Raw genomic sequence first — 12,779 nt, forward strand, 5'->3', positions numbered from 1 at the left:
CGTTGTCACATTGTCCGTTCGTAAATTCAGAGCGTTTTGCTCTCGGAGCATTCAGAGCGCACTCTGGACGCTCTGGCCAAGGAGTAGGGTTGATCCGAGTATTCTGACCTAACAACAGCAGTCAAGCACCCAAGCTAACTGGCTAACGTTGGCTAGCATGCTAGCTACTTCCAGACACAAATGAGAGAACAGCTTACTCTGACCTTTTTACGCGCCCTAGCAGAGATGGTTAGGCTGTTTTTATGGTATCCAGAGCGTTTTCCAACTGCCAGAGCGTTTGCCAACTGCAACTGTGCTGTTGGTAAAAATTGAATTGCGCTTTTTTGCCAATGTTTACTGACGTTTACTGACGTCTATCGACAGTTGTCGCAGTGACATCATAAACATTCTATTGAAATAATTACTTGCATAGTGGAGTCTTTTGTTTAGACATGTAGCTAGCTAGCTAAACAATGAAGCATAATCCCAAATCATAACGTCACTGCCCTGCATGAATCTGCAGGTAGCTAACCAACAAGGTTCAATGTTAGCTAGCTAACATTAGGCTATAACTAGCAATGCAAATGGCTCTGAGATACTAATAATATTACTACACAGATCATACATGTAACATTAGCTAGCGAGCCAGCCAGCTAATATTAGTTAGCTAGCTAGCTAACAGTACACTTTAACTTGAAATTAAAACTACTTTCTGACAAAATTAGAAATGTGTAATATCTGAAAATGTAGCTATCTAGACTGTCTTACCCGTATATATGGATGGACGCTTCTCCCTCTCTGTCACAGATGGTTGCCCTTAGTTTGAAGATGTAATCCAGAGACAGGTGTTTTATACAACAGGCTTCTGTGTGTTCTATTTTCAACTTTGTCTGCATATTTGCAATCAAACGCCAGAATTCAAAACTCGGTCCTCCAGAAAGTGGAGAGCAACACTTATGGAATTCTACTACGATATCTTAAAAAACAAATCCACTTTAGAAAGGATTACCTACACATACTGACCAGCTCATATTATAGACAGAAGTGTGCTACATGACAGACCAATCCGAACTCATCTCTCGGCATGTCCAGCCCACTCATTATCTCAGCCAATCATGGCTAGCGGGAAGGTTGCTGACTTTTTCCGTGGCTAAACCAACTAGGCTTGTAATTTAACAATTTTATTTGTATTTACAGATGGCATACACGTTTGTTATTAAGGCACATGAAAGTTCACATGTTCCAGAATGCTTTTCTGCCCCAAAAAAACGCATTATGATAAAAATAAAAAGTGTACATTCAAATGGCTCTCCTGTGAAGTGGTGACACACGACATACGCCTAGTTTCCTGAAACGAGTCACATTTATGTAAATAATTGGTAGGGCTCCTTCTGAGTGCAATAGTGACTCATCTGCAGCAAGCAGCAGGCCTACGTTAGCAGCTCCAAAGAGAGATATGGGACTAAACAAAAATAACTCCTATCTCCTCCCTTCCTCCTCTCCTGACAGATCTCTAGGTAGTCTCCAGCAGGCGTTGGTGTGTTTTGAGAAGCGTCTGGTGGTGGCCCATGAGCTGGGTGGATCGGGAGGTGGAGAGGGAGGAAGTGGAGGAAGGAAAGCCCAGGCCCAGGCATATGGGGAGCTGGGAGACCTACACAGCCAGCTGGGGAATTATGAACAAGCCCTATCCTGCCTGGAGCATCAACTTAACATCGCCTCCACCGCAGGGGTAAGACTTCTACCTCTCGAATGAGTGAATGACTGATGGGAGGGAGGAATAAATACCTGTAGTGGAGGGGGCACTTCTTTGGTTACTACATGATTCCATATGTGTTATTTCATAGTTTTGATGTCTTCACTATTATTATACAATGTAGAAAATAGTCAAAATAAAGAAAAACTCTTGAATGAGTAGCTGCGTCCAAACATTTGACTGGTACACTCTCTCTCTCTCTCTCTCTCTCTCCCTCTCGCTCTATATATGTATATATATATATATATATATATATATATATATATATATATGTACACATATATATATATATATATATATATATATATATAGTATGTATGTATGTATGTATGTATGTATGTATGTATGTATGTATGTATGTATGTATGTATGTATGTATGTATGTATGTATGTATGTATGTATATATGTATATATATATATATATATATATATATATATATGTGTATATATATATATATATATATGTGTATATATATGTGTATATATATGTTTGTGTGTATATATATATATGTGTGTGTGTTATAAATCTGTTATAGATGTGTTATAAATCTATAATATATTATACAATATATATATTCTATTCTAAATCTGTTCCTCCCAGGACCGAGCACTAGAGGGCGAAGCGAGCGGGGCGTTGGGTGGAGTGTACCAGCTGATGGGAGAGAACGAGACAGCTCTACAGGTCGGTTCTTATAATGATGTTATTATATTCCCCATGCAATGGTCCATTGTTTGTCTGTCTGTGTCCATCTGTCCATCCATCCATCTCTCTCTCTCTCTCCAGTGGCACCAGAGGGCATTAGAGATTGCGGAGGAAACAGGAAGTGTGAGGAGTCAGGGGAGGGTCTACGGGAACCTGGGGTTGACCTATGAGGCGCTGGGAAACTACGAAAGGGCCGTGGCCTGTCAGGTAAACACACACTATGGTCACAGATTTTCCATTATATTGACCAGATACTCAAGCTGCCGCTCTAACAATTAAAATAAATGTCTTAAAAAATGGAAGGCAGTCGGGAGGAGGCAAGATCAGGATGGACCATTCTCGCCAATGAGAGGGCAGATACTCGTGGGAACAACAGGCACAACTCCGATATAAAGTGTTTTTTCTCAAAGTTGCCGGGATGTCAATTGTAACAACGTAATCATTATAAAACTTCTATTAGATCAAGTAAGACACACGTAGCACATAAGCCATTACATTTTTTGTTAACTAAATTCGACACTCTCATTGACAGCCATACAAAAACTTCTCAGTTGGTGAGCGAAAAAAAAGAAAAACCACCACCTGCTGGAGAAGACAGCCCAGTTGTCCCTCTTGCTTCGACCCTTCCTCTCTGCTGTGGGTTCTGTCAGGTAAACGGTTTGGGACTTGACCTTTCTGTCTGTGGTGATGTCATCAGGAGCAGCACCTGAGTGTGGCAGCGCAGAATAATGACCTCACAGCCAAGACACTGGCGTACGGCAGCCTGGGGAGGACACACCATGAGCTACAGAACTACACACAGGCTGTCATGTACCTGCAGGAAGGTGAGAGGAGAGATAGATGAATGAAAACATGGTTTTTGGAGAAAGAGGGAGGGTAGGAGAGGGGTGATTTGATGATGTTTTGAGACTCCCTCTCTCTCTTCCTCTCTGTTTCAGGTCTGCGTTTAGCAGAGCAGTGTGGGAGGAGAGAGGAGGAGGCTAGGATCCGTCATCGTCTGGGCCTGTCACTGTGGGCCAGCAGCAACCTGGAGGAGGCCCAGAACCAGGTACCAACTTGTGTGTTTCAAAGTTACTGTTGCTTCTCTTGAGTCCTGCTGACACCTGCTGGTTGACTATGAAACTGCAGTCTCTGATTCTAACCTTCGGGGTTTTGAGATTCCCTACATTTAAAATTAAAACGAATTGCGTGTATATCACGATGGGGGTGCCACATGGGTGTGTATTCAGGTGTGAATGAATGTGTGATGTAGGTGTGCGTTCTCTTTCTCTCTCTGCAGCTGTACCGAGCGTCTGCCTTGTTTGAGTCGATTCGTCATGAAGCCCAACTCAATTCAGACTACAGGCTGACTCTGTTTGACCTGCAGACATCATCATACCAGGCTCTCCAGAGGATCCTCGTCAGCCTGGGTAACACTCTCTCTACTTTCTTTCAGTTTTTATGTCATCTCTCTTGTTATCCATCTCCTTCACTTTCTCACTCTCTCTCGCTTATTGTCCCACTTCTATCTCTCCCTCTCTCTCTTTCTCTCTCTCTCTTCCTGTCGCTATTTCGCTCTCTCTTTCTCTCTCTTTCTCTACTTGCACTTTCCCATCTCTTATCGCTCTCTCTCTTCTCTTCTCATCCCTCTGTTCATCCCTCTCTCCTCTCCAGGTCATTATGACGAGGCCCTAGCAGTGGCAGAGCGGGGTCGGACCCGGGCGTTCGCCGACCTCCTGGTGGAGCGACAGCAGGGTCACCAACCCCTGACCTCTGACCCTTATACCCCGACCCCTGACCCTTACTCCCCGGTAACCGTAGAACACATCCTGGATACGGTCAACAGTCAAAAGTCACTGGTGCTGTACTTCTCTCTGGCCGCAGGGTACCTCTACAGCTGGCTACTGGCACCAGGCACAGGTAGGTACATACACACTTAAACAGAGAGACACACACACACATATACACACACCTCTAAATCCCTCACCCTCTGTTGTGTGCAGGTATAGTGAAGTTCCACGAGGTGTACCTGGGTGAGGGAGGATCCGAGCTGCAGGCCTCAGAGATCCAGGGGGGAGGAGTTAGTGGCTGCCAGTCTCTGGAGCAGCACATCACTGCAGCTAGAGAGGCTCTGGGAGTAGACAACTACTACAGCAGGTATGTGTGTGTCTTGCCCTTGCGATGGTCTTGGCTTTATTCAAATATTGTGAAGTGCTTCACTGATAGACTGCAAGCGCTCTTTATCGCTTGGCTCGGTGCTCTGTCTTTCCCTCCCTCCCTCCCTCCCTCCCTCCCTCCCTCCCTCCCTCCCTCCCTCCCTCCCTCCGTAGAATGGATGGGCTTGTTCAGAGGTGGCACCCCTCCAAGTGATAATGGGAGTTCACAGCCTCTCTCGCTTTCTCTCACACACACTGCACACACACACACACTGCACACTGGCTACCCGTCAGTGAAGCGCCAAACAATCTTTAATAAAGTAGAGAGAGACTATCACACCTCGGAGGGTAATGAAGTTGAATACCACACGCAGCTCCCATCGGCGCCAGCACTGCAGGCTACTTTGTCATGGACCTCTGTGTTGTGTCAGCAAATGTTCCCCCTCACAAATTCCTCTCACTGACAACCACTGCAGTACTGCTGCCCTAGCCAACAGCACATTACTGTGTGTGTGTGTGTGTGTGTGTGTGTGTGTGTGTGTGTGTGTGTGTGTGTGTGTGTGTGTGTGTGTGTGTGTGTGTGTGTGTGTGTGTGTGTGTGTGCGTGCGTGCGTGCGTGCGTGCGTGCGTGCGTGCGTGCGTGCGTGCGTGCGTGCGTGCGTGCGTGCGTGCGTGCATGTGTGTAACAGAGGTGAGACAGAGAGCGAAGCGGGGGATCTGTTGGAACAGCAGTTTGAGGAACGGCTGAGCTCAGCTAGCGACCCTACAGGCTACCTACGTATGGTTTCCAGAAACAACCTCTTCAACAGGTGGGTGGGTGTCTTCTGCAGAAAGACTGAAACGTCACCGTGCCTCACATCCATTCAAATAAAGTCTGATGTTTCATATGGAGAGAGTGTCATGTCGTATGATCCTATGCCATATCTACTTGTTGTAGACAGCACCAGTTGTTAAACAACAACAAGCCCTGTGGCTCAGTTGGTAGAGCATGTTGTTTGCAACCCCAGGGTTGTGGGTTCGATTCCCACGGGGGGCCAGTATGGGAAAAATAATAATAATGTATGAAATGAATTGAAATGTATGCATTCACTACTATAAGTCGCTCTGGATAAGAGCGTCTGCTAAATGTAAAAAAATGTAATGTAAAAAAGCCTCTTTTTGCATATTTCTACAGGAATGGTAGGAGTTCTGGTCTGGTCAGTTCTACAGTGTCTCCAGTGAGCGAGACCTCCTCCCCCTCTCTACCCTGTAGACCCCCACCCACCCCCCTCGCCAAACCCCCCCTCCGAGCACTTCACCACCTGCTCATTGCACCTATGGAGGGGGTAAGTGTGTGTGTGTGTGTTTACCGTAAGACACGCGTTACCATTTGACGTAGATCGAATTACATCTTCTATCTGCCTATACTCATTCTTTCATCCTCGCTCTCTCTCGTCCTCCCCTCCTCCGTCTGTCGCTAGGTGCTGATGCCCGGCAGTGGTGCAGTGGGCAGACACAGACAGTTGGTGTTGGTGTTAGAGGGAGAGCTGTACCTGGTTCCCTTCGCTCTGCTCAAAGGTAGCTCGTCTAATGAGTACCTGTATGAGAGGTTCAACCTTCTGGCTGTCCCATCTATAGGGAGCCTGGGGCCCGTAGCCAAGGTGCGTGTATAGTACAGCGCACACTCAAATTTCACACACACACACACACACACACACACACACACACACACACACACACACACACACTATATAAGACAAAAGCACAACCGGCACAATTCAATATACTGATAACCATGCTGTCATAATGATAATTGTGTCATTGACCAATCAATCATTTAAATCTGCATCACCTCCCCACCTCCAGTCCTACCCTCGTCGCGGGGCCCCCTTCCTCTACAGCGGTGGGGGTTCCATGACTGCAGTGGTAGGGGCTCCACGCCTGCCCTCCAGGGTGATGGAGCGTTGGCTGTGGGGTCCGCTGCCCTCTGCCCACGACGAGGCCCTCCGCCTGGGGGAACTGCTGGGCTGCCAGCCCCTCACTGGAACACAGGCCACCAAGGTACTGAAAATAAAGCATGTGTGTTCTACTCCTGTGATTTGTTGAGACGCACAAACAGGCAACATTCTCCTCACTTCTCTTTTCTCTTCTCTAGGACCGTGTGATAGCAGCCATGGGCCAGGCAGAGTGTGTTCACGTTGCTACTCATGTCTCCTGGAAGCTGGCGGCCCTGGTTCTCTCCCCCAGCCAGGATCCAGGGATGGACTCGGGAACACGGCCCAAGGAGAGTGCACCGTGTGGGGGATCGCTTTCAAGCGAGACTGGGGATGTGGGAGCGAGGACTGAGGCACGGGAGGACGGGAGCGAGGACGGAGGAAGTGTGTGTGACGCAGAGAGTGTTTGTGACAGTCCACCACTTCAGGAGTTTCTGCTCACTGCGGCAGACATACTGGACCTGAGACTGCCTGTCAAACTGGTGGTGCTGGGGTGAGCCACACACACAAATACCTAATTATCAACCAAGCGGTTTTTATATTTTTTTATGCCGTACGCCTACGTTTATAAACTTGTTATCTCTCTTCTCCTCACTCAGGTCGTACCAGGAGTGTGTTAGCAGGGTGACAGCTGACGGGGTTGTGGGTCTGACCCGTGCCTTCCTTGCGGCGGGGGTGCAGTGTGTGTGTGTGTCACTGTGGCCCGTTCCCATGGCAGCCTCCAAGGTGTTCACACACACCTTCTACACGGCGCTGCTGAATGGGACCAAGGCCAGTGCAGCTCTCACTGAGGCCATGAAGACTCTACAGAGCAGCACACACTTCTCACACCCTTCTAACTGGGCGGGTTAGTACACACACGCACGCACGCACGCACGCACGCACGCACGCACGCACACACACACACACACACACACACACACACACACACACACAAACATCACACATTATTCACTCCTCTTCCTGTTTTCTCACAGGCTTCATGCTGATTGGCTGTGATGTGAAGCTGAACAGCCCCTCGTCTCTGATTGGCCAGGCTCTGGCAGAGATCCTCCAATACCCTGAGAGGGCTAGAGACTCCCTGAGAGTACTTTTGCACCTGGTAATAAACATGGACAATGTTTGCCATCTCGCCTATGTCCATTCAAGAGACTTTAAAGAACCTTGCCTAATAATGTGATTTACCCTCCATCCCTCAGGTTGAGAAGTCTCTCCAGCGTATACAGAGTGGTCAGAGTAATGCTATGTACACCTTGCAGCAGAGTGTGGAGAACAAGGTGTGTATGTGTGTGTGTTTGCATACGTGCGTGTGTGTGTGCTCTTCAGTGTAAGGTCTTTGGTTTTTCTCATTACTTAGTTATTCTGTGTTATCGTAATGAATATATCTGTTTTCTATGAATCCACCAGGTTGGTGGTGTACCGGGATGGCAGGCCCTGCTGTCAGCCGTGGGGTTCCGGTTAGACTGTCCCGGTACCGGCAGTGGTCTCCCCGCTGCTGTCTTCTTCCCTATGGCCGACCCTGGAGACCGGCTGCAGCTCTGCAGCACCACTCTGCAGTCATTACTAGGTAACCTATCAATGAATTAGTCAATCAATCATTCAACCAAATAATCAACCAATCGAGACTGTCAGCACAGCACTATACTCCAGTCCCAACATGGAAAACTATCAATCAATCAATCCTCTCTGTCATCCAGGTCTGCCTCATTCAGCATTCCAGGCCCTTTGTAAACTGGTCATTGCTGCTGAGACTGGAGAACAGCTAATCAACAAGGTAGGCCTCAATGCACACAGACACACTGATTAATTGACGTGCTGTACGCTCTATTTCAGAAGATCATACACAAAGATTGTTTGATGATCATCCCTGATGTTTTCCTGAACTTTCTGATGCGTTTCAATCACCCCAAAACATCAAAATGTGTCATTACCTGATTTGACATATCTTTGTGCTATTACTAAGATAAGGCCAGATTTAAAAAGATTCATCAAATTATTTTTACACGTGAGTTTCTGATAACCCCAATTGTCCTAAAATCTAGAATCAAATAACTTGATAATCCATGTTAATAGTATTTTAAATAGCATCTATATGAATCAACTTGATATCATGTATGAATAAATTGGACTTTGGGAGCTTGTCCAGTTTGGTTGTTTCACAAAAGTGGCTCCCCCAGAAATATTATTTGAATATGCATGTGATGGGCCTGGTAATGTTTGCATGGGGTCAATATCAAAATCATCATAACCTCTGGGATTTTTAGGGCTTATAAATAGTGGTAGTCCCTGCGTAGTCTTCGTTTATAAGATTTGTTACTTTCTAATGGTCTGCTCCTAACAATTTAAGTCTATCTCTTTCGCTCTTCCTCTTACCCACCACTTGAAGGCTGTTAAAAATATGGTGGTAATGGTAAGTTGTGTGTTGTATCTTTCTGGCATGAGAAACTCATACTGAGGCAAAAAAGTAGGACAAGACGGAAGTAACCTAAACTACGATAACCTAATAAACGACCTCTCCCTGTCTCCAGCTTCACCAGGTATTGGTTCAGCAACAGACATGTGACAAGGAGCAGGAGTTCTCATTGGCTCCCATCCAGGTGTCCATTAGTGTCCAGCTGTGGAGACTTCCTGGTTGTCATGAGTTCCTGGCTGCGCTGGGTGAGTCATCACCGCACTGAGCGGTAGATATACTTGTATAATAGCAGTGGCGGCCAATCTAATCTTTTGAGAGCCAGTGTGGGTGTGTCAAGTTTGAACCCAGGTCTCCTGCATGTCACAAGACTGTGTTAGCCCATTGAGCTAAAGCCTAAGCATGAGCTGTGTGTGTCATTCTTTTCCCTTCTCTGTTTCCCTCCAGGTTTTGACCTATGTGAGGCAGGACAGGAGGAGGTGCTATTGAAGACGGGTAAACAGGCTTGCAGACGGACAATGCACTTTGCTCTGCAATCTCTACTGGCACTGTTTGGTAAGAGTCTCCGAGTCCTCTCTAAACTCTACATTGTTACAGTATCTAGGCATCCGGACTTCCTATAGTTACAGTGTGCTTCACCATTTCATCTTACCCCTGTCTCACCTCTCCATCTTCTCCTCTCTCCCTTGCAGACTCCACAGAGCTCCCCAGACGCCTCAGCCTGGACAGCTCTTCATCTCTAGAGTCTCTCTCCTCCTCCCAGTGTGCCTCCCTCCCCCTTAACCTCCCCCAGCCTCCCTTCTCGCCAACGCTTGGCGGCCCAGACAGTCTCTCATGCGACGCCATCTCCCTCTACAGCCTCAGCTCCCTCGCCTCCTCTCTCAGCTTCCTGTCCCGCCCCGAACCCGCAGGAAGTGATGGCATCAGCCAGCGTTCACGGCAGCAGGAACTGGAGCGGCACCGCGGAGGAGTCTCTCACCGACACACAGGAGGTGTGTCGAGAAACAGATTAACGAATCACAGAGGAGTAGGCGGAGGGACAGAGGGGGAGGATAAGTATGAAGGATTCTCTATCATCAGCAGTGAGCCTCTGGGAGGAGGGGGAGGAGGGGGGAGGGAGTGTGACACCTTACCCCTCCCTGGAGGACACAGACACATTAGAGGAGCAGGGAGGGGAGGCGCGGCAGGGAGGGGGTACCCCGTCTCGATCTCCTCCAAGGGGAGTGTCAGCACTCCCACCTCACCGCTCAAAGTCCCCCCGCCCCCCCTGGACATACCCCCCAGCCCTAACACACACGTTAAGTCCCAGGGGTAAGTTGTTGCTTTTTTTTTCTTACTAGGCTAAAAAGACACTTGTTTGCTTTAACTGTTCGCAACTTCACCAACTTGTCACATGAAGTTAAACATCTCTCGCCCTCCTCTCCTCCCCAGCTCTCAGAGCTTGTCTGAAGGTCAGGTGGTCAGTACAGAGGCGGTCCTCTCTGAGTCTGACCAGTCCAGTACAGAGACAGACAGCACCGTCAAGTCCCAGGAAGACAAGCCACCCCTCACCCCTCTGGACCCCCAGGAGCTGGCCACCAGGATCCTGGAAGAGACCCAGAGCCACATGCAGGCTTTGGAGAGCCTCCAGAGGGGGAGGACAGGAAGGGTAGGCAATGGGGGAGGGGAGAAGGGGCTAAGAGGACAAGAATGTACACCCTCCTCCACCTCCACCTCAGCCCCCCTGACCCCCACTGGAGGTGGTTTGGGCTTCCGTTCGTCTGAGACCAGCGCTTTCAGCAGACCCAGTAGTAGAGCCAGCCTACAGGCCCGGGCTTCACCTCTCTCCCTCTCCAGCCCTCTCTCACCCCTCCCTGCCACTCTCTCACCCATCTCCACCCCTCTCTCACCCCTCCCTGCCACTCTCTCACCCATCTCCACCCCTCTCCTCTCCACCAGGCCCAAACCCCCCTCTCGTTGCTCGTCCTTACAGAAGATCAGCTCCGGCTACAACAGCCCGGCCCTATCCTCCGTCTCTTCCTCCCTCTCTTTCTCTCACCCCTCACCCTCCAGAACCCCAGACCCCCACATCCATGCGCAGCTCAGACTTAAATACCCCAGCTCCCCTTACACCCCCCACATCTCACACTCCCCCAATAGCATCTCCATCTCCCCCAGCTCAGGCCACCCTTCTCCAGCCGGCAGCCTCCCGTCCCTGGCCCCCTCCCCTGCCCTCTCCCTGGCCCCTTCCCCAGCCCTCTCCCTGGCCCCCTCCCCTGCCCTCTCCTACTCCTCTACAGGCTCTACCGCATCCCGCTCCAGCCCGGCTGAAACCCCTGGCCTGCGCCGGTTGAAACAGGCAGGCCTGGTCGACGAGAGGGTCCAGGCCATCCACAACCTGAAAACCTTCTGGTCCAATGCCACCCAGAGGCAGGAGGTTCCCGGCCCAGGCAGAGTGCTCCGAGATGGGGGGAAGAAGATGAGCACGGTCCAAAAAGATGTCCTGGGGCTTCTCCACCTCTCTCCAAGACATGGGTCCACCAACAAGAACCAGGACGCTGAAGGGCCCCAGAGCCCCACCAACCCGCTTAACGGACATCGAATGCTGGGTTCAAAACCACCAGTGGCGCCTCCTCCTCAGACTGCTACTGACTCCTCCAGGAGAGGTTGTCCTGGAGCACCCCCACACCCTGTCAAACTGCCCTCTGGGAATGGCTTCAAGTTCCCCTCGCCTGGGAAGTTCTTCCCCTCCTCTAAATGCTGAGAGGGGATAGAGCAGGCTCACCAACCCTGTTCCTGGAGAGCTACCCTCCTGTAGGCTTTTAATGGACCCCAGTTGTAACTAACCCAATTCAGCTCATCAACCAGCTAATTATTAGAATCAGGTGCGCTAGATTAGGGTTGGAGCGAAAACCTGGTAGCTCTCCAGGAACAGGGTTGGAAAGCTGTGGTTTAGAGACTCTTCATGGTTAGATATGGTTAGATATCTGCTCCTGACTCTAAGTCTCTTCTGGTGGGTTTTACTAGCTGTGCTGCGACCTATGAAAGGGACTGAACATTACATTAGCAAGAAGGTCCACTGGGGACCACCAAAACTGAAGTTCCGATTTGCACTTTACGGTGACTGACTGCCCCCTAGTGGGGAGGACAGATCAGTGCTAGATCATAGAGGAGAAGAGTGCAGTCACTGAAGGACCAGAGGGTCAGATAGGACCCTGTAATAATAACCCTGGGTTATGGTGCCTATGGTTCCTCACTGACAGCAGAGCATGTAGTCCCCATGCCTCCTCCTACCTTAATACATTCAGACTCTGTCTCAGGCTCGGAGACTGTTACGATGACTGAAAATACAAAAATTGTGTTTTTACTTTCTATCTAAAACAATAAAATGTATGATTTATTTGAATCTAATTATTGTTAATTGTTATTATAAAGGATTGTAACTGTTATATTGTTATTTTATTTTGTAAATTAAATCCAGTGTTTTGTCATCAGTATTACATGTATTATATATTAAAAAGCAAACAGTACACAAATAAAAATATATCATATTTTTATTAAATTGCTGAAAAGACATGTGAGAAGACCTATGTAAATGGAGTGTCAGTCTGAAAGCATGAACTCTCTTACTATTGAAACATTTAATGTCTTTTTAAAACACTTTTTGCAGATGCATCTCAGTTTTTTCTCAGTAAATTCTTTTCAATAAAAAAGTTTTGCTCTCTTGATGTCTCATTTGAATGGTTATTAACAGGGATATTACTGCCGGCCTGGACTTTGCTCCTGTCTTCGTGAACAAAACTGAACCCTCAACCATGATATTTATAGTGTGATCAACTTTATAGA

At 48.3% G+C, this 12,779-nt stretch overlaps 1 protein-coding gene across 2 annotated transcripts in view; it reads left to right on the forward strand.

The window, feature by feature from the left end:
* Positions 1-12,657, forward strand: part of LOC106561151 (tetratricopeptide repeat protein 28) — an 85,106-nt gene extending 72,449 nt beyond the window's left edge. For both annotated transcript variants that reach the window (XM_082978842.1, XM_082978843.1), the window contains 22 exons: positions 1,489-1,708; positions 2,335-2,415; positions 2,518-2,643; positions 3,134-3,260; positions 3,375-3,484; positions 3,716-3,845; positions 4,090-4,335; positions 4,419-4,572; positions 5,261-5,380; positions 5,746-5,896; positions 6,032-6,211; positions 6,417-6,611; positions 6,706-7,037; positions 7,144-7,391; positions 7,522-7,646; positions 7,744-7,821; positions 7,952-8,111; positions 8,242-8,318; positions 9,073-9,202; positions 9,402-9,509; positions 9,647-10,265; positions 10,386-12,657. In XM_082978842.1, the coding sequence (XP_082834968.1) occupies positions 1,489-1,708; positions 2,335-2,415; positions 2,518-2,643; positions 3,134-3,260; positions 3,375-3,484; positions 3,716-3,845; positions 4,090-4,335; positions 4,419-4,572; positions 5,261-5,380; positions 5,746-5,896; positions 6,032-6,211; positions 6,417-6,611; positions 6,706-7,037; positions 7,144-7,391; positions 7,522-7,646; positions 7,744-7,821; positions 7,952-8,111; positions 8,242-8,318; positions 9,073-9,202; positions 9,402-9,509; positions 9,647-10,265; positions 10,386-11,697 (5,029 nt within the window). In that variant the 3' untranslated portion in view covers positions 11,698-12,657. The remainder of the gene's footprint in view (positions 1-1,488; positions 1,709-2,334; positions 2,416-2,517; positions 2,644-3,133; positions 3,261-3,374; positions 3,485-3,715; positions 3,846-4,089; positions 4,336-4,418; positions 4,573-5,260; positions 5,381-5,745; positions 5,897-6,031; positions 6,212-6,416; positions 6,612-6,705; positions 7,038-7,143; positions 7,392-7,521; positions 7,647-7,743; positions 7,822-7,951; positions 8,112-8,241; positions 8,319-9,072; positions 9,203-9,401; positions 9,510-9,646; positions 10,266-10,385) is intronic.
* Positions 12,658-12,779: the final 122 nt, after the last annotated feature.

This window comes from Salmo salar, chromosome 01 (assembly GCF_965601325.2).
Source record: "Salmo salar chromosome 01, fSalSal1, whole genome shotgun sequence".
NCBI classification, from domain to species: Eukaryota; Metazoa; Chordata; class Actinopteri; order Salmoniformes; family Salmonidae; genus Salmo; species Salmo salar.